Source organism: Canis lupus, chromosome 29 (assembly GCF_048164855.1).
Source record: "Canis lupus baileyi chromosome 29, mCanLup2.hap1, whole genome shotgun sequence".
Classification (NCBI taxonomy): Eukaryota; Metazoa; Chordata; class Mammalia; order Carnivora; family Canidae; genus Canis; species Canis lupus.
In genome coordinates, this window is record NC_132866.1 from 7,090,990 (window position 1) to 7,118,813 (window position 27,824).

The 27,824-nt window shown below is 40.3% G+C and overlaps 1 protein-coding gene across 1 annotated transcript; it reads right to left on the bottom strand.

The window, feature by feature from the left end:
• On the bottom strand, positions 1-26,957 carry ABRAXAS2 (abraxas 2, BRISC complex subunit). Its single transcript, XM_072804965.1, has 9 exons — positions 26,804-26,957; positions 22,836-22,926; positions 18,752-18,788; positions 16,529-16,595; positions 7,826-8,016; positions 6,871-6,990; positions 6,276-6,360; positions 4,673-4,787; positions 1-2,188 (listed from the first exon to the last, which is right to left on the bottom strand). The coding sequence occupies exons 1-9, from the start codon at positions 26,948-26,950 to the stop codon at positions 1,719-1,721; spliced, it is 1,323 nt and encodes a 440-aa protein (XP_072661066.1). The 5' UTR covers positions 26,951-26,957; the 3' UTR covers positions 1-1,718.
• Positions 26,958-27,824: the final 867 nt, after the last annotated feature.

Genomic DNA, 27,824 nt, shown 5'->3' on the forward strand with positions numbered 1-27,824 from the left:
TACCGTGATTAAATAGGTTTTTATTGTCACATTGAACTGCTTTGTCAGATATACATTGTAGGTTTCAGTATGGCATAAAAATAAAGATATTTTCCTGAATGTCAAAATCTGAACAGAGGAGATGGCAATGGCACTTAAAAAAAAATAATAAATTCACACTGGCGCTGAAGCCGCTAGAAGGGAGCTGATAAAAACCGCAACGCGTTTGCAGATAAAGTGGTCTGCAACGTTTCAAATCCAATGGCAGTGGTGTAAGGCCAACAAAACCATGAGAGCAGGAAAACACAGACCCCACAGCGTGGCTCTCTGAAGAACGGCAGTTTTAATATTTCAGTCTACACTGTGTAATTTCATATTGATACTGAAGCTCAGGGAGTAAACTTCTCTCCAACAAAATGAAACTACTTTTTCAGAACCCGGATTTGAAGCCTATTTGACACCTTCCTTATTCTCACAGGTTTTAGCTAATTCAAAGGAAAGGCAGTTATGATTTCCCAAAGCGTTATAACTTCGTGGGCTGACCTCATCACATACGGTGGGTCTCGTCATTTCCAAACCAGAAGCCTAACGTGCTCACGAATGTCTTTAGTGGTTTCACACATTCTGGGCAAAACTAGAAAACAAGCAGTAATTAAATAAAAATATAAGTGCATCCCAACAGAAAGTCTCTACACATTCCGCCTCTATCCTCCAAACAGCAATTAAAAAAAAAATAAGTATGGTTATTCAGATTTAAAATGAATCTTTATTCACCAAGATTCCCAAACAGTTTATTAAACGTGTTTTCCTCCACAAGTAAAACTAATACTAGGATTTGTCAGAAGAGCTAAATGAATTATTTCCCTTATGTATGAACTCAGCTAAATCCAGTGTCTGGAATCTGTTCATCATAAAACCCAGGTCTGGAGCATAACTCTCTTCTCTAATCCACTGCTGTGTGTCCTTCATCTTTAAGACTCCAGAACAGAGACCATAAACGTGGCTAGTGCAACATAGCAGTCACGGTAATTCCCCAAAAGAAAAATAAGTAATTTATTTTATGACATACTTATTTGGATGATTACTTACTGGTAATTAGTATTTCTACTTTTTTTTTTAAAGGCAACCATTTTAAGTGACAATATATATCAGGCTAGTAGAAAAAAGTTGAAACAAAGCCCTCTCTTTTGATCTCACAAAGTCATGCAGACAAGAGAAGGTACATCCGATTTGTTCCAATCAGGCTTCTTGGAATTATCAAAATTTCTTTCTGGCAAAGATGAATTTGGCTCATCATAGAAAGGTTCTTTGAAGGCTGCTGCTAAACTCGTTTCCCTTTGAAAAAGTAAATTTCAAGGCATGATAGTGCAAGAGGTAAGTTTTTGATTTATAGAACATTTATAGACTAATTGTGCTTAGTCTCTAATTTCCAATTTATTTTAAAGAACAGAAACTATGTTGATAAGTTTCACTTTGCCTAAATTTACCAGTACATCCATGAATCGCACCAGAATTAGGACAATTTGATTATCTTAATGATTCTGTCATGAAATCTGCACACTGTGTCTGCAGGTGAGAACCAGCGACATGAGGCTCCTACCACTTCTGTGCCCGAGGACCCTCCTGTTGGGTGGCCAGGGGTCTGAGAAAGCAGTTCTCCCCCCAGATTAAGTCCTCAAAAAACTCTCTCAATAAGCAATTAAGAAAAACAGTGCTAAGTGGAGAGTTTCTTTGTTCAGCTAAATCTGGGAGGTCTGAGTGTTCCTGGAGCCCCCGTCGGGATGTGTCATGGGTCGAGAATCCCTCGAATGGGAGTATTCACTGTTAGAGGGTTCTGTGGGGTCAATCAAATTTTCATAATCACTGTCATCTGATTCCTCAATGCTGTCTCCAGCTGCTCTTTGGGAAGGAGGAAGGTCTGTGCCACTTCCAGGATACTTCAGTCCAGCACTGGTGGAAGCAAAATTGGAAGAACCCACGGCTTGAGGTCGAGGCATAAAGACACTGGTTTCCATGCGAGAATGGCTCAAAGTACTTTCTTGATTGTTTGGGTGAAAATCAGAATAAGGGGGAGGAGGATCAGAGGCCTCTGCATCTCCAAGTGTACTTCTACCTTCAGCAGCAAGCCCAGAATAGGGCATCCGAGGGCTGAACGCTGGCCCCAAACTTTCAGATGGCACCTGTCTGCTGATCATCGCCTGCTGCAATCCTGGACAAAAACAGAAAGAAAACTATAACACTTTCTCTTTTTCACAGCTTTGCATCTCAATGCATTACATGGTCAACCTGAATGTTCTGGGAAATGGCAACTGATGACGACTCTTAATTATCTGACATTTGCATAGTACTTCATAATTTACAAATCCTGTTGCTATACATTCATTTAAGCTTCAGAAAACCTTCTGAAGTATTGTCATCATCATTAATATCATTGCTTCCAAATTATTAGGCAAAGAAACCAGAGTTCAGAAAGGTGAAGTGACTTCACTAAGGGAGTGGCTAGAAGTGGAGCCCTGATACTCACACGCAGGTCTTTTAACTGCAGGTCCTGTGCTATCTCCCTCCCCCATTGCTCACTGTGCTCTCAGACTGTGGGGATGGAAGGATGAAATAAACAATCCTTAAAAGTTTAAAAGCCCTGTATTAGATGGCCATTTTCTAGGTTCCAAGCCATAAATATAGCACCTTTTTAAGATGGTAACCTGGGATCAAGACCTGAGCCGAAGGCAGACACTTGACCAACTAAGCCATCCAGGGACCCTTTCTCTCTCTTTTTAATGTAAGCTCTATACTCAACGTGGGTCTCGAACTCACAATCCTGAGATCAAGAGCCAGCCAGGCGCCCGATATGGCACATTTTTATGCATACTCTGGTATAGTCCAGGGTATATCTGGACTCAGATATCTGAGTCCCCAGCTCTGAAAAATACTGGTACAGAATTTAGAAAAGAACAAGGAAAATCATCCATAATTCTATCACCCAGATAACACTTAGACGTTTGGTGTAAAGAGGACAAGATTTGGGGTTAAAAGATGTAAATTTTAGGGATCCCTGGGTGGCACAGCGGTTTGGCGCCTGCCTTTGGCCCAGGGCGCGATCCTGGAGACCCGGGATCCAATCCCACATCGGGCTCCCGGTGCATGGAGCCTGCTTCTCCCTCTGCCTATGTCTCTACCTCTCTCTCTCTCTGTGACTATCATAAAAAAAAAAAAAAAAAAAAAAAAATTAAAAATAAAAATTAAAAAAAAGTCTTTAGATGTCAGCCCCTCCCCCCTTTTGTGAATTCCAGTTTTATTATCCAGCCTTGTGTGTGTGTGGGTGTGTGTATTTTAAATACAGCTGAGATTATATGTTAGGCCATTTTATTATCCTGCTGTTTCCACTTAAGGTTACATACTCAGCATTATCCCACATCATTAAAAATTCGCTTCAGGGATCCCTGGGTGGCGCAGCGGTTTAGCGCCTGCCTTTGGCCCGGGGCGTGATCCTGAAGACCCAGATCCCACGTCGGGCTCCCGGTGCATGGAGCCTGCTTCTCCCTCTGCCTATGTCTCTGCCTCTCTCTCTCTCTCTCTCTGTGTGACTATCATAAATAAATAAAAATTAAAAAAAAATTCACTTCAATGGCTGTACAATATTCCACCATATAGATATGCCATAATTTGGGGCAACTGAGTGGCTTAGTGGGTTACGCAGCTGCCTTCGGCTCAGGTCATAACCCAGGGTCCTGAGATCGAGCCCCATGTCAGGCTCCCTGCTCAACAGACAGTTGGCTTCTCCCTCTCCCTCTGTGCTCTTACTCTCCCTCTGGCTTTTGTTCTCAAATAAATAAATAAAATCTTAAAAAAAAAAAAAAAAAAAAAGAAAGACAGGCCATAATTTATTCAACTATTCTACTGCTATTTATTCAACTACTCCAATAGATTGTTTCTCAGACTTTAGAATTATAAAGTCGTGACTAATATTCTTGGACTTAAATCTGTCTGCATTTCTGATTATTTCTCAAAAATATAACACTAAAAATGAATCAGATATCATTTACTCGGAAATATGAATTATATTTTAATTGGTTTCCAAGTATTCTTATTAAATTAGAAAGGTTATAAATTTAATGTACAAATGTTAAGTCTGGTGGTATTATAGCAAACAGGTCTGTTTCCATGCTGGAATCAATAGATTCTTGGGCCTTATTCTCATTCAAGCAGCTGGTTCCTTAGCTTAATTGTATCCATTCATCCATAGCTACCAAAAACCAGACATTCAAAGCCTTTGTTGTGACCTTATGAATCAAATATGAAGTGAAAAGGATACTAGGTAATTCCTTTATGTTGCTATGTGAGGAACACAGGACACAGTCCCTACACGCTTAGGTTTGCCAGGATTAACTCCGTAAGAAAAACCACAGCTCCTGTAAACAGGTAACCGTAGTCAACACACGCACAGGTCTGCAGCACACACTTCTTGGGATTTACTTTAACTTGCTTTAGCCTTTCTACTTTTATCTTCTTTTTCTTCTAGTTCCAGATACTTGAAAGTACTTCTCTTCTGGAAGTACAAGTGAATGTTCTTTCACAAACAGCCTCATGTGGAGCTTGACAAATGTAGAAGGATTGCTGTGATTCATCCTATGGCTTGATGTTTGCAACAAGAGGTTTCCCTGGTATCAAATGGTGAAATTAATAGGAAACTCACTTCTTTCTTGTTCCTTTTCGTTTTTCCTCTGAGTGATTTGTCTTCTTAATTTGTTCACTTCTGCCTGACAAGATTCAACAACTCGCTCACTCTTTTCTACATCTGCACACACTGCCTGAGGGAAAAATGACAACAGGAACAATTAGTTTCAAATCCAAGCACAAAGCATTCCATGAAGATAACACTGATTGCGACCCTAGGAAGAGCCCAAATGCTTTATCAAGTTAAAAAGACACAAAGTAGAACAAAATCATGAAGGTCCAAGGGACCAGTATTGTTGTTCACTGACTTGCGTTCTTAATATTGTTAAGATGATTATGCTATTTAGCCTATAAATTCTTGAAAAGTTAGGGCAAATTGGAAATATTTAATTTTTGCCCTTGATTATTCATTTTTTATTAAAATGAAAAAAGGATTTTTGATACCAGTCTACCACACAAAGGATGAACGAAAGACAGGAATGAGAGGCTTTCAACTTTATAACCAACAATCAAAAATCAGATGTCACAAATAGATCTAACAGAAAATATTTATAACTAGGGAGAGTGGAAAAGAAAGTAAGTTTCAACTGGTGTTTGCAAAGTGGGCCTTATTCATTTGGCAGTGAAATGCAGAACAGCCACTTTGAAGTCCGCTAGACAGTGCCGATAATCTGAAAAGAGCATGGTCACGAATTTAGGACAAAAAGCTGTTTTTTACTGCACGTTCTTTCCATAGCAGAAATCCCAGAAACAGCTGGAAAGTAGGCCAGTCACCAGTTTGCCTGTTTCAAGTTCCCTATCCTGCTAAGTGGGCCGTGACCTGGTCGGGACCATGGACACTGGAAACTGCCTATTGTATGCTTTCTTCTTTAGCCCCAGGCTAATCATTCTGCTTTCTTCTTTTTCAGCAGCTGCCTAAATTCCCTTCTCTATTCCTTGGGACTTCTTCCTCAAAGCTAGGCTTTCTCCAGGCCTGGGAGAGCGTCTTCGGCTCTACCACTCTCCTTCTTGTTCTCAAAGCCTCTTTTGTTTTTATGGTTTAGGGCAAATTACTCCTAAGAACACACTGGGGATGATGAAAAGATCGTGGGAAAGTACTGTTAGCACCTAGCTCAGTAAGTGGCTGGCAGGAGATGTTTCCATAAATATTTGTTGCATGAATGCCTAGGAATGAACAGGCTCCACTGCGATCCTCCCACTCGATGGAAGCAGCTGTGGGCAAAGCGAGTGACCCAGAGCGAAGGAGCAGGGCTGTACCGGTTAGCGGTGCCCTCTGATGCAGTCTCACCTCCGAGTGTACTGATGGAGACAGCTGGGTTCTTAGCAATCCTTTAAACTCAGAATAGATTTCCCAAAAGAAAACTGTTATAAATGGGGTCACGAGTATTTAGAATAGTAATACTAACGCAGTACTTCAGACTCTACTTCAGGCACATAAGGAGATGGCCTTTTGTAGGCTGGCATGTGAACTAGCCTGCACATCTGAGATTAGTTTGGGAAAGCATATTCTGACGCTTGGATCATGATTCATTTGTCAGCTGAGAGATTATTAAGAATTAAAGTAGAATTAAAAGCACGTGGGCATTATAAATAAGGTGAAAACTACTAGGTAAATCAGTTACCTGCACTTTCTCCTGAAGTGCGTTATAAACCTGATAAATCGCCCTGATGTCTTTCATGACTCCATCCTTGTCAAAAAAGTCAGTACTGGAAGACAGGAAAAAGATGTCACAAAATTATTATAACTGCTAGGAACCTGGAAGGCATTTTCCCATCACTTCCACCTTGATCTACTATGTAAAGGCTGCAACTCCAAATGACTGTCTCAGCAACAATGCCCACACTACTAGATGTACAGAAGACAAATAGAAAAGAACCCCTGTGACCAAGATAACTTAAAAAATAATAAAAAGTTACACATTTTTCAGTGGCCACATTTAGCTTTTGGAACTTTGGAAATATACAGATTCTGTCCAAACTTTTATATCAAAAAAAAAAAATTGCAGCAGTGTTAAAAAAAAAAAAGATTATTGGTAAAAATAAACTAAATTTTTGATAAGCATAAAATTCTGACATACAGGGGTGGTGGTCTGGAGGATAGCCTGACTACATTTTTCAGTTTAAATCACATCAAACTTGATTTCACATGTCTCCATAAATTTGTTAAATACTGTTCACAAAAGACAGGAAGACATTTTCATTTCACTTTCAACTCACCCATGCTCTTTGATAACTTTGGCGTAACTCTGAGAAGTATTTGGCACTGAAGATACTTTATACTCCTGCTGGCTAGTATTGCCTAGATTGGGGATAGCAAGGGATATCCTTTGATTATACCTGCAGGAGGATCAAGAGAGATCATGTTAAAGGCGCTGCTCATCCTGATCCGTGGGTCTTGGCAGTAGGAGCTGAAGTCTCTACACTGGTGAACTAATAGGTCTCATGGTGCCGCACCTGCTTGCACAGACAACCCCAGGATGCCCGAGTTAGTAGAAACTCAACTGTAAACTCCTGGAGAGCAGAGGTCATGTCCCCATAGCAACCAGCAGTGCTAAGGAGGTTGTACAAGTTCAGGAAAATACCCACTGATTGATTAATTAATGAAACCTTGTGAATGGCTATTTAACAATTTGTTTTCATTGATGTCAACATAATATAGTCTACAAGTGAATTTCCAGAAGGAAATCTTTCTACTATTTATAGATAGACATCATAATCTTTTTTTTTTTTTTTTTGCTTTCACAAGTTCACAATGCAAAACCCTCATTAACCAGCAGGTGGATCAATTTTATAATTCTGTCTTTGAAATCGGTTTTAAAATTATAGACTTCCAGAAGCAGTAAAACTGTATTTCTACATAATGGATTATGGAGAAGCAAATGATGATTTCCAGCTGTTTATTCCTGTAAGAATTTATGCATAATTAACATATCTTGCTAATGCTTCTTGATTCAAAAACAATTTTAATTTATACAACTGACAGGAAAATACCTTCCCTCACTACAAAGAAAACTAGCTGAAGGAGAATTATAAAAGCTTTTCTTTAAAGATGTCATAAAATGCACATTCTCAAAGTTATAAACCAATTACAGGTACCAACATCTTTACTATTTGAGTCTATTAGGAACTCTTTCTTTTTTTTTTTTTTTTTTTTTAGGAACTCTTTCTTTACCTTCGATTTGGTCTAAAGAGAACATATTCTAAAGCATGAGTGGAATTGTTGGCGGTGGAGATGAAGCTGAAGAGAAGGAAGACGAGGTCGGGCACCCCAAGGATGCGAGTGAGCTGCTTATGGATAACCTGCTCTCTGTATGACATCTGCTGCTGTGTATTTCGCCGGAATCTGTACCACCCAATAACTTTCTACAATAAAAACAGAAGGAAAAGGATGAAAAGTTGCGTGAAATCTTAAGAATTTAATTCTGAAGGTATCCATACAAACACTTGTACACATGTTTCGTAGCAGCTTTACATGCAATAGCTCAAAACTAAAAAAACCCCAACTGTTCATTAACAAGTGAATGAATAAACAAAATTCCTAGAAGGAAACACAGGCAATAATCTTTTGACATCAACCACAGAAACATTTTCCTAGATAGGTTTCCTTTAGCAAGGGAACCAAAGCAACGATAAACTATTGGGACTGCATCAAAATAAAAAACTTGCAGGGACACCTGGGTGGCTCAGTGGTTGAGTGTCTACATTAGGCTCAGGGCGTGATCTTGGAGTGCCGGGATCAAGTCCCGCATTGCGCTCCTTGCGGGGAGCCTGCTTCTTCCTCTGCCTGTGTCTCTGCCTCTCTCTCTCTGTGTCTCTCATGAATAAATAAATAAAATCTTAAAAAAATAATAAAAATAAAAATAAAAAGCTGCACAGCAAAGAAAACAAAACTAAAAGACAACCTGCTGAATGGGAGAAGATATTTGCAAATGACATAACCAATAAGGGGTTACTATACAAAATATGTAAAGAACTCAAACGACTCAACACCAAAAAACAAACAAACAAAAAGAAATTTAAAAAATAGGCAGAGGACATGAATAGATATTTTGCCAAAGACATATGAAAGGATGCTCGACATCACTCATCATCAGGGAAATATAAATCAAAACCACAATGAGCTATCATCTCACACCTGTCAGGATAGCTAAAAAAAAAAAAAAAAAAAAAAACCACACAAGAAACAAGTCCAAAAGGAACCCTTTGTTCACACTGTTGGTGGGAATGCAAACTGGTATAGTTACTGTAGAAGACTGTATGGAGGTTTCTCAGAAAATTAAAAATAGAATTACCATATGATCCAGCAATCCCACTATTGGGTAATTACCCAAAATATACAAGAACTTGGGGCAACTGGGTGGCTCAGTGGTTGAGCATCTGCCTTTGGCTCAGGGCATGATCCCGGAGTCCTGGGATCAAGCCCCACATCGGGCTCCTTGTGAGGAGCCTGCTTCTCCCTCTGTCTATGTCTCTGCCCCTCTCTCTGTGTCTCTCATGAATAAATAAATAAAATCTGTTTCTCTGTGTGGGAAAAAAAAAATACAAGAACATGAATTTGAAGAGATACGCTCATACTTATTGTCTATTGCAGCATTACCTACAATAGCTGAAGTATGGAAGCAGCCCAAATGTCCATTGATAGATGAATGGATAAAGCAGTGGTGTGTATATACACATTGCACTATTAGCCAGAAAAAAGAATGAAATCCTACTATTTGCAACATGGATAGATCTAGAGAGTTTAATGCTAAATGAAAGAAGTCTGTAAGAGAAAAACAAACGCTACGTGCTTTTACTCATATGTGGAATTTAAGAAAAAATGAAGAAAGAAAAAAAGAGACAAACAAAAAAACAGACTTTTAAATACAGAGAACTGGTCACTGCCAGAGGGGAAGTGAAGGGGGGGGATGGGTGAAACAGGTGAAGGAAATTAAGAGTACACTTATCATGATGAGCAATGAATACAGAACTGCTGAATTATATTATACATCTGAAGCTAATATTAACACTGTATATTAGTTATACTTGAATAATATATATATATTAAAAGGGCACAAGAAGATTTGCAAGGATACGTTATCTTATTATGTTGAGGTTTCATGGGTTTACGGATATTTCAAAACTTACTGAAGTATATACTGTAAATATGTGCAGTTTATTGTATGTCAATTATACCTCAATACAATGATGTAAGAAGTTAAGCTTCATCAGCTCTAACTATAGGATAACTAAACTGTCTAAGTGAATTAAACTGATATGCTTTCTGGAAGAACATCTCTTATAATGTGATCTGCTGGACATCTGAGAACTTACTATTGGGGTCACTCAAACCTGCAGAATTAGAATGTCCAAGGGTAGAACCAGGAATCTGAATTTAAGATAAGTTCCTTGAGTTTTTTCTTGTACACACTTAAGTTTGAAAATCTCTGTTGAAGAGACAATTAACTCTTTGTCAGAGAAACAATCTTTACATATTCTTTCTGTAAAACATACTTTTTAAGTGAAAATCCTGTTTTTAAGAAGTAAAGGTAGCTTAATATTGATAGTGTCTTTATTTTTTTTTTTTTTTTTTTTTTTTTTTTTTTTTGATAGTGTCTTTAAATTAACAGTAAATTAAGGGGTGCCTAGGTGGCACAGTCAGCTAAGTGTCTGAATCTTGATTTTGGCTCAGGTCATGATCTCAGAGCTCTGGGGTCAAGTCCTGCATTGGGCTCTGCACTCAGCACAGAGTCTGCTTGACTTTCTTTCTCCCTCTGCCCCTCTCACTCGTGCTCTCTAATAAATACATAAATCTTTCTAAAAAGTAATTAAATAAAAATTAATTAATTAACAGTAAATTTAGATTATGTTTTGGTACTTTCACGTAGGAAGGAAGTGAACCAATCTTTGCTGAGCCCCTGTGCCAGGCCCCCAGATAGTTATATGACAAATATTTTACTACTTGTTACAACCTTGGGGGACGCTTGGGCGGCTCAGTGGTTGAGCATCTGCCTTTGGGTCAGGTCCTGATCCCGAATTTCCGGGATCAAGTCCCACATCAGGCTCCCAGAGGGAGCCTGCTTCTCTCTCTGCCTCTCATGAATAAATAAATAAAATCTTTAAAAAAAAGAAGAAAACTGTTAATCTAGAAAACAAACTTAGAAAAAAAAAATTATCACAACCTTGGGAAGTAAGGAATGTTTTTTCCACTGGGTTCACATCCCATGCAAGGAATTGCAGGGAACAAAGAAACAGTTCCTGTCTTCATGGAGTATTACTGAACATAAACCATAACTTCCAATTACATTAAAGCAATTAATTCTGATATTCTTTATTTTTTTAATTTTTATTTTTTTAAGATTTTATTTTGTAAGTAATCTCTACATCCAATGTGAGGCTTGAACTTATAACCCCTATGTCAAAAGTTTCATGCTCTGCCACTAAGCCAGCAAGGCCACCCCCTGAAATTTTTTAAATAAAAAGAAAACCCAAACATTTCTGATAGTGTAAATCTTTTAAAAGAGATGTTTTGTCCAAAGTCACTGAGTTAATGAGTAATAGCCTGTCTGCCTGTCCTTTCTACTGTACAATGGTAACTTTATAATTCCAAACGGGTCACATGATTGTGGCCATTACAAAGTGAAGAGTAGATTCTAACAAATTTCCAGGTGATGCTGACGCTGCTGGTCCAGGGACCACACTTTGAAAACCAAAGCTCCAGTTGAAGCCCCTCTACATGTAAAGATGGAGGGGAAAAAAGGCGCCCTCTGAACATTTACCTTCATTTAATGAAATGTTTAGATTAAAATACCATCGTTTATCCTTTCACAGTGGGGAAATCATAATGAATCATTTCACAATATATATCAAATTAACAATATCATTTCACAATATCAAATTAACACAATGTACACTTTAAATATCTTACAGTTTTTATATGTCAATTGTACCTCAGTAAAGCTGAAATAAAAAATGTAATACAGGGACACCTGGGTAGCTCAGTGGTTGAGCGTCTGCCTTCGGCTCAGGGTGTGATCCCGGAGTCTTGGGATCGAGTCCCACACTAGGCTTCCTGCATGGAGCCTAGTTCTCTCTCTGTATTTGAGAGCCACATACATTTTAATAAACATAGTTCTAATACGCTTTATGTATTTACTTACTACTGTGACAAAAATCTTTACTAGCTTGTATTTTTTAATGGATAATTCTAGCACCCAGAGGACTTTTAAAATTACTATGTATTTATTTTTATATGAATTCAACTTATTAAACTTTTGTTCAGTTCTTGTACTTTTTTTTCTTTCCTTTTTTTAAAAGTTTTATTTAGGTAATCTCTACACCCAAAGCGGTGCTCAAACTCACGACCCTGAGATCTAGAGTCACACACTCTTCTGAATGAGATAGCCAGGTACCCCAATTCTTAGAATTTTTCGATATTAGATTTGAAGCCTGACAACCAGAGTCAATTTTTTAAGAGTTTCTACCAGCACTTTCTTAAAAAGTTAATATTGATTAAATAGAAAAATACTTTCTACATGTTAGACATTGTTTAAAAGTACCCATGTATTTTTAAGCCTAATATTTTATTTCATTTTAAGTAGTCGCCATACCCAGTGTAGAGCTCAACACAGGGCTTGAACTCACAACCCAGAGATCAAGACCTGAGCTGGGATCAAGAGTCCAACGCTTAACCAGGTGCCCCTAAGCCTAATCTTTTAGATGTACCTTTGTAGATAGTACAATAACCCTTTTGAGGTGGTGACGCAATTTTCTATGTTTCCTGGGAGGGAAAAAACCAAACTAGAATCAACTATAAAGCTTTTCAGTCGCCAAATATTATGTGTCATCTTTGCTTTTGTACTAGAAATTTGGATTTTTGAAAAGAATCCCTAAAGAGTTCATAGAATTATAAAATTCCATAGGAGGGCAGCCCCGGTGGCGCAGCGGTTTAGCGCCACCTGCAGCCCAGGGCATGATCCTGGAGACCCTGGATCCAGCCAGTCCCACGTCGGGCTCTCTGCATGGAGCCTACTTCTCCCTCTGCCTGTGTCTCTGCCTCTCATTCTCTATCTGTGTCTCTATGAATAAATAAATAAAATCTTTAAAAAAAAAAATTCCATAGGAAATACAATGAAATATTAACAATTCCATGGAAAATATAATTTCCAAGTAAATGGAAGCAAAAAACTCATGTATTTCTTTTAAAGATCTTATTTATTTGTTCCTAAGAGACACATAAAGAGAGGCACAGACATAGGCAAATAGAGAGAGAGGCTCTCCTCAGGAAGCCCGATACAGGACTTGATTCCAGGACCCAAGGATCACAACCTGAGCCAAAGGCAGACACTCAACCACTGAGCCACCTAGGCATCCCCAAAAACTCGTTTGTTTTTTTTTAAATTTTTATTTATTTATGATAGTCACACACAGAGAGAGAGAGAGAGAGGCAGAGACATAGGCAGAGGGAGAAGCAGGCTCCATGCACCGGGAGCCTGACGTGGGATTCGATCCCGGGTCTCCAGGATCGCGCCCTGGGCCAAAGGCAGTCGCTAAACTGCTGCGCCACCCAGGGATCCCCAAAACTCGTATTTTTAATTGCAAAGGGAAACATGAATAATTGTTCTAGTACAAAATTCTAGAACATCAAAATTATAGATAAACTTTTAATTTTTTTTAGAATCTTAGTCTCAGGAACTGCAAAGTTAACTCCAGCTAACAACCTATGGCTGGTATACTACAGATCAAAAACAGCAAATCCAATTTTTTAAAATTTTATTATTTTTTCAAGATTTTATTTATTTACTTGAGAGAGAGAGCATATGAGTGAGTAGATGGGGGGTAGGCAGTGGGAAAGGGAGAGAATATGAAGCAGAGGGCTCATTTAATTTTTTTTTTTCGGTAAGCTCCACGCCCAATGTGACGCTTGAACTCACAACCCAGAGATCAAGAGTTGCATGTTCTACTAACTGAGCCAACAAGCCCTCCCCAGCAAATCTGATTTTTAAACCTCCAAATTAATTTAGAAATGTGTCTTTATCTACTGCTGAAAAAACTACCTGGTAGAGTTCTTCTTTTCCAACTTATTTTCAATTATAAAACATTGTTACAAAAAACTTGCCACATAAAGTCCCCCTTCATCAGCTGCATCTCCCCACTCCCCTTCCCAAATTAAACATTTTTAAGTTTGGTTGCCTTCCTTCCAGATCTTTTCCTGTACATCTAAATACTCGTTCTGATTTTTGTTATTACATAAAAAGGCTCAAATTATAACACTGCTTTTTTCATGTAACACAACTTTGAGATCCTTCTAGGTCATTACACAAGAACTTCCCTCATTCTTTTTAAGGTCTGCCTCACATACCACAGTTCAGAAGTGCCAGCATACCTTACCTGACCGCTTCCCACTTGTGGACATTAAGATTGCTTTCAAAATTCTCGCTATTAAGCAAAGATGCAACAAAACATCCTTGTACGCTGGGTTCGGAGGCCAGACTGCTGGGTTTAAGCTTGGACTCCATCATTATTTGCTGGCAACCTTCAGCAATTTACTCACCCTTGCCGCCTCTGTTATAAAATGGGGATGGTAAGAACAGCAATTTACCTCCTATTTCCCACACCTGGAAAGTGCTTAGAATGTGGCCTGGCGAAGACTTAAAACTATTCACTAACACTAGCTTTTCATATCTTTGTGCCCAGATGCAAATGTTTACTCGGGCCAGATTCCTAGAGGCGGAAGTACATATTTAAAATTCTGTTATTGCAGGCACCTGGCTGGCTCAGTAGGTGAAGTGTGCAACTCTTGATCTCAAGGTCATGAGTTTAAGCCCCACGTTGGGCATAGAGATTACTTATAATAATAATAAAGAAAATAAAATAATAAAATTATGTTATTGCAAAACTCTTCTCCTAACTGTCTGTTATCAACTTACATTCTCACCAACTACAGCTTCCCCATTTCCCACAGCCTTACCAAAGCTGGGTATTAGCAATCTTTTTTTTTTTTTTTTTTTTTTTTGTAATAGCAATCCTTTTACACTTTTGCTAATCTGATGGGTAAAAAAAAAAAATAGTATCATGTTGTTTCAGTTTGCATTTCCTGACTGAAGATAAACATCTTTTCATTTATTTCTTGGTCATTTGTGGATTTCTTTTTTCTTTTGTGCATTTCCTATTCATATTCTTTATTCATTTTTGTCATTTAAAATTTTTTCATCTATTTAAAAAAAAATTGTTACTTTTAACATGCAGTGAGTGCTCTAGAAAACTGTGCTCCAATAAGAATTTTCATGGAATACATTCAGTTTTAGAAAGTATAAGAAAAGTTCATTGTCTAAAATATGAAACTAGGGGCACCTAAGTAGCAGGTGAGTTAAGTGTCTGTCTTTGGCTCAGGTCATGATCCCAGGGTCCTGGAATTGAGCCCTATGTCGGGCCTCCTGCTCAGTGGGGAGCCTGCTTCTCCCTCTCCTCCCCAGCTCATGCTGTCTCTATCTCTGTCTCCCTCTCAAATAAATAAATAAAATCTTAAAAAAAAAAAAAAAACGAGGGGCATCTGGGTGGCTCAGTGGTTGAGCATCTGCCTTTGGCTCAGGTCATGATCCCAGAGTCCCAGGATCGAGTCTGATGCGGGCATCAGGCTCCCCATGGGGAGCCTGCTTCTGTCTCTGCCTCTCTCTGTGTGTTTCTTGTGAATAAATAAAATCTTAAGAAAGAAACAAACAAACAAACCAAATGGAATGAGGTTGGTGGCTGGGATAGGAAGGATGGACTCCCAAGAGATTCTAGAATATATGCTCCTGGGCAAGTCACTGAAAACAAGAAAGCTGGACAGTGATGCCTGTGACTGCTCTTAACTCCATTTTCCAGGTAGTCGGGGATGGGATCAGATTATGGAGAATGAGCACCTTCTGAGCCTGTCATCATCCACAAACCTGTCTGTCCTTTCTTCCAGCCTTCCCAGTCTTCCTTTCATCTTACCCGCTTGTCTTTCTGCTTTTCCAACTGACAGGACTACTGAGGTGGGCCATAGATGGGAAAGGACTTTAACGGCACTCTACTCCTGATGCCCCTCTTCAGACACCTGGGCACCAAGTCCCACAGTGCTTGTTCTTTTTTTCCACAAGTCATCTTTTAAAAGCTTTTTCATAATACAGGCTTCTAAACAAAGGCATTTTGTTTTCTATGTGACAAACTGAAAACTTTTAATAACTTTTTTTCCTCGAGGGATGGTTTAATAACAAATCTATTTTTCTGGAAATGACATTTCAAGGCAAAACCGCAAAACACACATATGGTACAACAGAGCAAATTATAAATGAGATCATCAGACAATGCTGCAGCAATAAAACTGGTTCATTTTCAATTCTATTCAGACTTGCTGACCAAAGATAATCAGAATGTTATATGCATATGTTGACAGAAATAATAAATACATGATCTTTTGGAAAAACATCTATGTTCAACATTAATTGAACTTGAAAGAGTAACATATCCAAAGATGGTTTAATTACAACTTACATTTTCTAGAATTATTTTTCCTGGTTATAAAATTAATGCATGGATATAAGATATCTGCAAAATTATTTTTTAAATTACAAAATAGAAAAATAAAACCGCCCAGAATCAACTCAACTATTTTTAACTCTCTATAGTTCCTGTTTTTCCTTCTGTTTTTACATAATGGAATCATATCATAAATACCTAAATTTTTTTCCATTGATAGGTCATAAACATTGTCTCACATCTGCAATTTACCCTTAAAATCTACCTAAGTCAACAGAACTCTCTATATTAATATCAAATCACAGTTTTATTTTACATTCCTTTCTGGTTTTAAATTTAGATGATAAGATAAAGAGTAATTTCCAAATCAGACTGGGCAACAAATAGGACATACCTTTCTCCGATCTTTAAGAATCCTGTCCAAACTCTCTTCGTTAACTTTGCTTGCATAGTCATAAAAACTGTTTTTTTTTTTAAAGAGAAAATATACTTTATTAAAATTGCATAGTATTTTGACATGAATACACTTAGCCTTATGTGTCTATAGGTCACTGAATCCTAAAAGTTGAATCCTATAATCAAGATATAGTTAGATATAACTGCGTATCTTCAACAGCCATAGAGAGAAATCAATGTCAATGCTTTACTGATGATAGATATCTTTTGCCTCAATGAATACTCAAGAGACTGTTACATTCAAAAGGTATTACTTCCAAATGTGGGAGGTGCTGATTCCAAGTAATTAGGAAATGTGTGGTTTCCAATGGCTGTGACATCTTTTCCTTGTTTCTAAGTATCAGTTACTTAGAAACTTAGAAAGGGGGGGGGGGGGATACAGTAGCTCATTTTCTGAAAAATGCAGAAAGGAAACGAACATCTGCTGAATGCTTAAGGGGCTTGTCAGTATGCTTTCTCATCTTATTTCATTTCATTCTTGCCTCAATGCTGGTAAGCAGGTATTAATACAGCACAACACGACCCAAGTTTTATTCCCATTTTTGTAGATAAAGATACCTAGGTTAAGTGACTTGCTCCAAAACACAGGTGGTAGATGGAAGAGCTGGGATTGGAAGCCAGGTCTGCCCCTCAAATAGACCTACCTGACCAGGATCCTATGGTGAGCAGGCCAGGCATAATGATGTGTGACCTCTCTTACCACTGGGTGTGCTTTTAGGAATGCCATCCTTCCTTCCTCCTCCCACCACAGTTAAGCCCAGGCCTCATAAAGTAGTATAAAAAACAAAAAACAAAAAATCCCACTGAACTGGGAATCAGGAGATACCAGCTCCAGCTCAGCTCTGCTTCTCATTGTACAATCTTGGGCAAGTCGCTTAACCTACGTGGTCTCCACTTCCCTTTTCACAAAAGAAAGAATTCTAAAGTTTCTTTCAGTTCTAAGAATTATAGGTCTATGATTTAAACTTAGTTAAATCCTTCTGGTACAACTCTACTGAAAGGTTTTTGAGGAATTCCTCAGAAGGGAAGGCAGGGCACACCTAGAAGAGCTTCACAGTCAGGACCAAATCGGACACTTTCATGGACCAAACACAGTGAATGTATGGACCAGGCCTGAATCATTTCACTTGCTCTGAGATTTTTCTCAAATGAACTGCTTGTCTTGGTTCCCACTCCTCTTTCAATTATGTAAATCTAAAAGTGATAAAGATCTCAGCTGCTTTCAGACTTTGTCCACAGGTAGCCATCTTACATGAGAACAATCCTCTGAATGAATTAATGGTTAAGTGTGCGGTGGGGGGGATAAAAGGGGGAGGTGGGTCCCCAGGAGTTCTTGGGTGCAAGGGCCTGGGTGTTTGGGCCAGCTGGGAATGGGGCAAGGATCAGGGGGAAAGCGGCAGGGGACATAGAACAGGCACAGATAGGCACCAAAATTTGTGGCAGGGGTTAAAGGAGTGCTGACCAGAACGTTGAATCCTACTAGTGTGGGCAGCTCTGGAAGAGAAGTACTAGCTTCTGGGAAGGTAGACCGTGCCCTTAGGGGGAAGTTTAAGAAAGAGTTGAAATCATCATACCAGCCCAGGTGGACGGCTCTGGGACTGATAGTGCAGGCAGAGGCTCCAATGTTGTCTGAGGAGAAGTCTGGTGGATGGGGGATACTGGCTCTTGTCTCCCTCACCCGCCCTTCTGAATGTGGCTCCTTCCATATCTTTCTCTTGCTGTTGTTTAGTTGGTCTTAGTGTATAACTAGTGTGTATTCACTAATATAGACACAAAAAGAAAGGTCCATGTTCTCCTTCCTTACATTTTAAAGTTGAACACTGAATATTTTTTATATACTTCTTAAAAACACCCATTAAATTCTCTTATCCATATGTGACCCTTGATTAACTTCCTGATCTGTGGCTGAAAAGCCCTTGCTTGGGAGGCTGCTTTCACTATAAACCACTGGGGAGCAAGATTTATACTGTCCCCTCCCCCTTTCCCAAACCTGACATAGTGCCACACATACATTGGGCACTCAATAAACAAGTGAATTTGGATGCCCTCAGTTATACCCATGACTGTATAGCCACAATCAGCTACAAGCCTAAATTCACTAGTTTTTAATCAATTAGTCTTTTAATAAGGACTAAAAGTGACAAAGAAGGATACAGCTTACCTAAAAAGTTTTGAACAAGGCTGATGATTATGGATTTCTGTAATCAGAAAGAAGGAACACAGCTTAGTTAGTCATGTAAGATACAGGCAAGTATAAAATAGCCCGTTTGTTTACCAAAACCTCAAACAATAAAAAGACAGTTTTTCTCTCCTAAATAGGTGCTGTGTGTACACTAGTGAAGGCAGTGTGTCTTAACACTTAAACTCAGGGACACTTTCTCAGAACTGCAGAACAAGTTCTGTTTCCATTTGCCCATACATGATGAGCACACATCTGAAAGCTTTTGTTCAAGAACATGCAGCTCTTGTGTGCCCTCATTTAATCTCACCTATTTAAATAAAGCGTAAGAGGGAAAAAGTAACAGCTAACTGGAAGCATTTAATCAAAGTAGACAAGCAGTATGAGGGCAGCTTGGAGAGAGGAGGGCCTAACCACCCTACCATCAATAACCCACTAATGGCTCAGGACAACTTGGACCAGGTGTTTTGATGGGGAAGGGAGGAAGAAACTCTGGAGGCCTGTTAACCCTTTCAAAGATGGTCAGCACCAAGGGAAACATGTCCTTTATAAAGCAGATCCTAATGGCTTCTGGAAAGACTGCTGTGATTAACCAGAGTGAACAATTCCTTCAAGCTCATCAGGGGGCTTAGGATTTGGGTTGCTTTGTAAGACCATGAGACTAATTAACCACTCGATCCTATTAATAACATTCTTCTGGACAGAGACTCATCACCTGTTGTTTAAAAAGCCACAGCTGCAGAGTTCCAGGCTGCAATTTTAATGCAATTAAAATAAAACCACGACCCTGGGGGCCATGGTACTATGCCCATTAGCTTCTGCACTGATGTCAATGCTGCCAAAACACACTCACAGATGCAATCCTTCTGCTGGAAAGACAAATTCATTGCTTGGCATGGCTTTTGACACTGTGATGCAAATAAGAAAACCTCACCCAGAAATTGTTCCTTCTTTTACCACCAAAACTAATACAGTAGAGCATATTACATTATTTCAGCGATACTATTAGTAAAGCAATTAGAATGTGGATCATTTGTAGCAAAAACTTTACAGAGAGTTCAGGAAAAAGAAAAACTCACCTTCTACTTTACAGGAAAAAATATTTTAAGAAAACCCCGAAAGTCAATTCTGAACTCCAAATACACACTGCTATCATCTACCACCAGACTTTTGTCATGATTTATAATTGGGATTAGAAGCACACTAAAGGGATCCCTGGGTGGCGCAGCGGTTTGGCACCTGCCTTTGGCGCAATCCTGGAGACCCGGGATCGAATCCCACATCAGGTTCCCGGTGCATGGAGCCTGCTTCTCCCTCTGCCTGTGTCTCTGCCTCTCTCTCTCTCTCTCTCTCTCTCTGTGACTATCATAAATAAAAAAAAAATTAAAAAAAAAAAAAGAAGCACACTAAAGATATGCCCTAGGTATCACGTGGCATTTGCTAAAGGAAGTTGAACCTTTCTAAGACTTTTTGCAATGCCTAAGCACTCCATGGAGAAAACGGGGTGAAGGCCTCAAACACAATAAAGCTGTAGATTGGAATAAAGCTGGTTGCCACACTGGCTCATGGAGCTCTGGAAATAGGTAGGAGCAGGGCAGCCTCACCTGGGATTCTACAGACTGCCATGCTTCCAGAGCTCACCTAAAAGGCAGACTTGTCATCAGGTACATAAGGCATCTCTCTCTACAGGCATTTCCCTAGAAGGTCTCCCCCACGCCCCTACCCCATCCTCATCCGGCAGGCCGATCTTCCTCCCTCTGCTTCTCCTAGGGGTTGAGACAACAATTCCACTACTCCCTCTTCTATCCTTTCCAACAAATGCCGCGGTATCACCTAATTAAGGAAGCTCTCCAGTGGTTGTCTGCTCCCTCTCCTTCTAGATCTATGGGTGGACAGTTCTGCTTAAAGTGAGTCAGCCCAGCTTTGAAAATTAATATGTAGTCAACATAAAACGCGAGGCACCTGGCGTTCAGAATGCAGCACTCTATATGAAGTCCTTATTGTAGTAAAGGTCAAAGTGTCTGTGCATGGATTCAGACATTTGCAACAAAAAACAACTCTGGTCAATTTGTTTTATTTAAAACTTCTTATTCTGGAGGTTAGGCTATGCCAGAAAATTTCTTTACGCCACTGGTCGGGAATACTACTCATGGGACTTTACCTAATGTTTGGCCTTTCAACCCAGGTTTCAAGCCCCTGGTTTATGTTTCTAACATGTATTTGTTTTTAAAAGAAAACTATTTAGTTTTCTAGTCCAGCAAACACACTCTGCCCATGAAATCCACAATCATTTCACACAATGAACTGGATATAGCTAATAAATTAAACGTTGTGTGGCAGAAGATGGTTGTCATGGCACTGCATTAACTGGGATCCTATCGATCGGTACTTCTCCGTATCTACAATACCATGGAAACATATTTACTACAAGAACTAGAAGGTTTACGAATCAGATACAGTGCACAAAGCTGTAGAATTTGAATTACTTTAGCATTCTATTTCTTTAAGAATAAATAGAATATTCATCATAAGTGCTATTTTTGTGATCATGCTGGGTAAGAGAGCTTTTTTTGCATGGTCTGCTGTCAGTTAACTGTGCCTGGCATTTTAACCTTCATATTCCAAATTAGTTTTGAAAATCCAAGTACAAACAATAAAATTACATACATGTTCAATGAAACCAAATTATCTATTTTAGGATTTTAAAGAGTTAAGCAAAACAAAAACAAAAACCTCAGTGAAAGAAGTATACAGTATATCAAGTCTTTATTTAACAAGTCAGTACTGAAAAAAAAAAAAAAAAAAAAAAATAAACAAGTCAGTACTGTGGGGAGTGGGTTTTATAGCTTAGGTCCTTTAGGAAATGAACTGTTTCTTGTTTTCCCCCAATCCTAACCCCACCTCAATCCTTATCCTGGCCTTCCAATCCATGTACTAGAAAGCTATCAGAACTAGAAGGCTTGAAATTGATGATGTGGCCCCAACATAACCTAACCTTCCAGTAATATATCAAACCAGAAACCACTCACCTTCACATGTTCTGTATTTTCATCGCGTAGAAATAGGCCAGATTCCGTTACCTTATGCATGCACTCCTTGCTCTGTGTTCCCCTGAATACACCGCCCACTGACCCTAAGTTCATCTCCTTCCTGACACCTTTACTGATTTCACCCACTAGCAGCTTTCTTTTTTTTTTTTCAACTGACGGGATTTTCTCCATTCCTTTCTTACAGTACTCATCTTGTACTGTTGTCTGATATTTCTTTCCACACCTCTGGAATATAGGGATGCATCTGGGTATTCCTCTCATTGCCTGGCACATGCCAGGCACATGCCCCACACACAGATGGACAGAGAATGGTGGCAGCATAAGTGAAATGTCCCTTGCTGTGTTCTGAGTATTCAGGATATGCTGCTGTTTGGTGACTTGTTCAAGGTGCAACTGAAAGGAGTTTGATCCCTATTTATCAAAAAAAAGACTGATCCAAAAGGGAAAGGGGAAAGAGAGAGAGACAGACAGACACTAATACAAAGACAGTGGATACATCTATATATAAAATACTCCTTTGTCTTCCCCAGCAATCACCCCAAAATCGACTTTTAGGTTTGTTCTTCAGAAAGCTGTGTAGACTTAGCAAATAGCTCACATAAACAAATGTGAATATCTTTGCTCAGTGCCTCCAGGGAGTACCAGCCCAACAGAACCTTTCATTACAGTATGTGGCGATGATGACAATGGGGAACAGCCCAATATGCAAACTAGGGGTTTGCTGTGGTGCAGAAGAGACAATCATGCGAGACAGCACACAGTGATTCAGTAAAAGACCAGTTGGTGGATAAGAGATAGCTTTACAAGCTACCTAAACTTACAGCCACGAACTGCAAGTTCACACTGACTTATAGAACATTTCATACCAGTTATCAGGGCAAATGATTTGCATTGTGAGTTTAGCTGCTTTCTATGTACTCTTTTTATCTTTCAGATTAAAGCCAGTTAAGGGCCAAAGAACAAAACAAACAGCATCAATATAGAAAAAGTATTTCTAAGCTCAGTGATAAACTCACCAATTACTTGCAGAAATTCTGTGTTGCTGATTTGTGAGTCACTGATGCTAAAGGTTTCTTCTTGTCTTACCTCTCCCAGCAGAAATCCTTCCTAAAAGTAATAAAAGAAAATAGATGCAGACTAAAAATAAAAATGATCCTTTTTACTGGAAGAGCAACTGGGGGCATTATAATTTTATAATAATTTTAACAATCCAAATTAAGCTTGCCATATAAACTACTACTCTATAAATCAATAAGACTAAAGCAATCTGAGATGTATCTATTAACTGGATTGCTTGAAAAAAGGATTCCATACACAATGAATTATTTTAATCCTTTCAAAAAAAGAGTTTTTTTGGGATTTTAACAAAATAAGTAGAGCGAATTCATTTCCTAAATCCTACTGAGTATAATAACCAATATCAAAAAAGCTCAGGAAGCAGAAATATTCCAAGGTTGTTTTCTCGAAACAGCTTACAATTTATTTCATTGTTTTAAAAGCACTGTTAACGACAGTAGGATAAAGAAGTTAACACAATGCACAACGAATTGCTCTTGTACAGGCTGTGGGAAATGAGGATTTCAGCAAATAAATCACTCACATGAATGTTCTTCCTTAATAAATGCCAAAGTCAGTTTCTTTACACCTTTGGAGAACGTATACCATAAATCCTGGATTACATAGCACATAACCTACTGTGTGAGCACTTGCTGTCATGTTCAGCGCAAGCACAGCTGGAGAACATTAACTCTATATGCCTCAGTAACTTCCCTATAGAGGCTGAACTAATAGGCTGCCTGCAATCTCCCTAGATAGCCACATGGCTTACTCCTTCCCTCCATTTGGCTCTTTACCCTAACAGCACCTTATCAGAGAGGCCTTCCCTGGCTGATGTAACAGAAACAGGGCGTGCCAGACTCTCTGTCCCTCCTCTGCGTTTTCTTCTGTCTTCTCACTGTCTGCCATATTACATCCTTACATTAACAAACGCCTACACCTACTAAAATATAAGCTCCGTGAGAGCAGGGACTTTGTGTTTGTTCACTGCTATATCTCAGCAACTAGCACAGTGTCCAATACATAGGAGGTGCTCAATAAATGCTGGCCAGGGCTATCTGTTGAAACAACCACCTTGTATTATATACCTTTCTATTCTAGGCTGACCCTTCAAATCAATTAAAGAGATACCCAGTTGGAATTTGTGGGGGTGAGGAGGGAGAGACAGATGCTTTACAGCATAGCTTTTGCATTGGATTTAGGGGAAGGAGTGTCCTAAATTTCCAAGTCATCATGTATAGGGCAATTATCAAACTTGAGTAATATACAGATCCCCCTTAAAAAAAACTTTCTCAAACCTGAAGGAGTGTTCATGACTTCTAGTTTGAGAAAGTGACTAAAGAAGCTTGTTTTATCCTATCAAAGTCTTTCAGTTACAAGTTCTCATGACAAAAGAGAAGCTTTCTCTTTGTAACAAGTTAATAAAAATTAAAGTGAAAATAATTATTTAATTCCTACAGAACTTTACACTCTAAGAACATATCTACAGACCTTAGTGTTCCACAGTCTAGAAACTGCCAAATTTAGAAAATAAAAATAAAGGATACCGTTAAATTTGAATTTCAGATAAACAACGAACAATTTTTATGTAATATTTAGGATATATTTACACTAAAAAATGATTTCCTATTTTTCTGAAATTCAAATGTAACTGAGTGTTCTGCATTTTATCTGGCAACTCTATCATAGTCCTCAGTTTGAAAAAGTTATTAGTGACAGCAAAACATTCTAAAACTAAGCACAAAGGAATACTTCTTATCTATTGGTCTGGATTATCCAAGCCATTGTTACTTTACAGCAGGAGAAGGTAAACTATGGTGTGTGGGCTAAATCTAGCCTCATGCCTGTTAGTGTACAGTCTACAAGCTAAGGATAGTTTCTACTTTTAAATGGCTGAAAAAATAGGAATTAATATTTCACGACAGGTGAAAATGATATAAGAAAATGATATAAAATTCAGAGTCCATAAATAAAGTTTTACTGGAAATAATGACCCTAATTAACTTATTGTCTATTGCTGTTTTCTCCGTACAACACCAGAATGGAGTAGTTGCTACAGAGACCAAAGGGCTCACAAAGCCTAAAATATCAACTTATCTTGAAAAAGCTTGCTAATCCCAACTCTACAAAATGAGTAGTTTTAAACTAATTTCCTGCCTGGATCAAAAAAAAACAAAAAAAGAATATGCTACAAAAGCAAATTTTGCTTCAACTTAAAAATATATAATATTGACATTAACGTATCCCACATATGTAATTGTGAGAAGGTTAACATAACCAGCTGTGGTCATACAAAACACACCTGCAAACTACTGTCGTGGTGAAAATTTCCATGAGGTCTAGCACCGTGCCTGGCACGGTGTAGATATTAAAGGAAGAGCTCTTGAATTAAATTATAACAACAGGGGATCCTGGGTGGCTGAGCGGTTTAGCGCCTGCCTTTGGCCCAGGGCGCGATCCTGGAGTCCCAGGATTGAGTCCCACATCAGGCTCCCTGCATGGAGCCTGCTTCTCCCCACTCCTGTGTCTCTGCCCCCCCATAAATAAATAAATAAATAAATAAATAAATAAATAAATCTTTAAAAAATATATAATAATCTAAGTAACATGACCATCTCACTGCAGGTTGTAGAAAAACTACCCACTTGTCAACAGGTAGCTGTTTATCCTTACAGTAACCCTGCCTTTTACATAAACTGTGATGTTACAAGCTACTCCAAGAACTAGAGATGTTAAAAGGCAACGAAACCACATTTAATACTTCCATGGACGCTGGGAGTATCACAAACCACCTTTCTGTGGAACTGCATCACATTACTTAAACAGCTGGCTGTAGCATCAAAGGCCTCAGTGACCAGAGACACGGGCTAACCCTAGAGAAACCTATGTTGTACCTATTCCCATCGCTACTCTCTACCATCAACACTATAGACGCGAACAGTACCATGACTTCATGCCATCCAATTTACTAGCAGGGTGGCCTCCCTATAGATCAGTTTTTATTAATGGAAGCTAAGGTTGCAGACATCAAACCGAACCCAGTTCCTTATTCTCTAGTGCTGCATTTTGCTTTGTAATGATGACCACAAAACCCCCACACTTACTAAAGGAATTTGAGTAACTCCCATCTCTTAAAAAAAAAAAAAAATCACCTCTTCCGCTTGGTGGACAGATCAGACATGTACTTAAAGACAAAAAAAAAAAAAAATTATCTAGTTTCGCAAAGAAACTTCCATCCGGGGCGAATGACATTAAAGGGCCGATTCGTACAATAAAGAGCCCGAAGCAGGGCAGGCAGCCTGCGCGTCTCCCATCCCTCCTACGGAGGCCTGTCGTTTCCCGATGTCGCTGCGACCAGCGCCGCGGGGCTCGGAACATCCGCCCGGGAGCTGAAGGTGCGACTTGCACGCAGGCGGACCCCACACCTAACGCTCCTGTCGTACGTTCTCCCGTTTTCCATGGAGACGAAGAAAAGCGCGCGGGCGTTATCCCACAAGGATGCACAGTGACAGCCGTGGCTTCCCTCGTCGCGCCCCTCGGCCGCCGGGCGGGGCCGGGCGCCGAGACTGGAGCTCGGTCTCCCCGCTCCCTGCGGACCCCGCGGGCCCCCGCAAGTCTAGAAGCCCGACTCTCAGGGGGAGGGGGGCGGGCGCTCCTGACACCGCCGGCGGCCGACCGAGGCAGCGCTGCCAGGAGGGAGCGGGGCCAGGGGGCGGCAGGCACTGAGCGAGGGGGCCCATCCCGGGGGCCGAGGAGCGCCGGGTCCCCAGCTCCTCCGGCCGGCCCCGGAGCCCGGGAGCCCGGGAGCCCGGGAGCCCGGGGTGGGGGTGGGGGTGGGGCGGCGAGCCGCCGGTGGTCCCGGCTTGGCCGCCGGCCTGGGACGAAGGCTGGAAGCTCCAGCGGCCGCGGCGGGGGGCCCGGCACCTACGTGGTCCGCGTTGCTGTTGGCGCTGTGGAAACACACAGCGCTGAAGGTGTAGCCCGAAATGGAAGCCGCCATGATGGAAATCTCCAAATCCCCCATCATGCCCCGCGGAGGGCACACAGCCTTCCGGCCGGCCCCGCCCCTGGGCATCCTGGGAAATGAAGTCCTCCGCCGGCGAGGCCCCGCCCCTCCCCGGGTGGCGGGAGGTGGGACGGGGCGGCCGCTCGCCAGGACTGAGAGATGCTGCTTCGCCGGCGCGATGCGGACCGACCCCGGGGGAGGTGTCCTCTGCGTGGGTCCCGCGCCCAGCACACGTCAGACGCTGCCTCTCTTCTGTGTCGCGCTTGATAGTTCCCCAAATCGTGTCTATCTCTTTGCAAATGAAACTCTGCCTAGTAAAAGCCAACAGGGGCAGCCCCGGTGGCGCAGCGCTTTGGCGCCGCCTGCAGCCCGGGGTGTGATCCCGGGGACCTGGGATCGAGTCCCGCGCCGGGCTCCCTGCATGGAGCCTGCTTCTCCCTCTGCTGTGTCTCCACCTCTCTCTCTCTGTGTCTCTATGAATGACTGAATGAATGAATGAATGAATAAATAAATAAATAAATAAATAAATAAATAAATAAATAAATAAAATCTTAAAAAAAAAATAAGAGCCAACACACTGGCGCGCTCAACGAGGAAAGGAGGCAGACGATTTAAGCAATTATAGACTTTGGGTTTGACAGACAAGTAACCTGCGGTGATTTCCATTGTCGAGACCAGAATGTGGGGGAGGGGAAGGGTGGCACTCGGGTAACCCGCCGCGGGGGGGGGGGGGGACAACGGTGGCTTCGGGGGTGGCTGGAAGGGAAATGGTCCTAGCCACGGAGGCCGTAATAAGAGATTGGATTCCGGGTACCAAAGAACACGAATTTAATGAAAAGTCATGGGGAAAAAAAAAAGATAAAAACAAAATAACAGTGAAAATAAAACATAACACAGTTAGAGAAAGAAACTCAGGAATCAGGCCACGTGGGTGGCTCAGTGG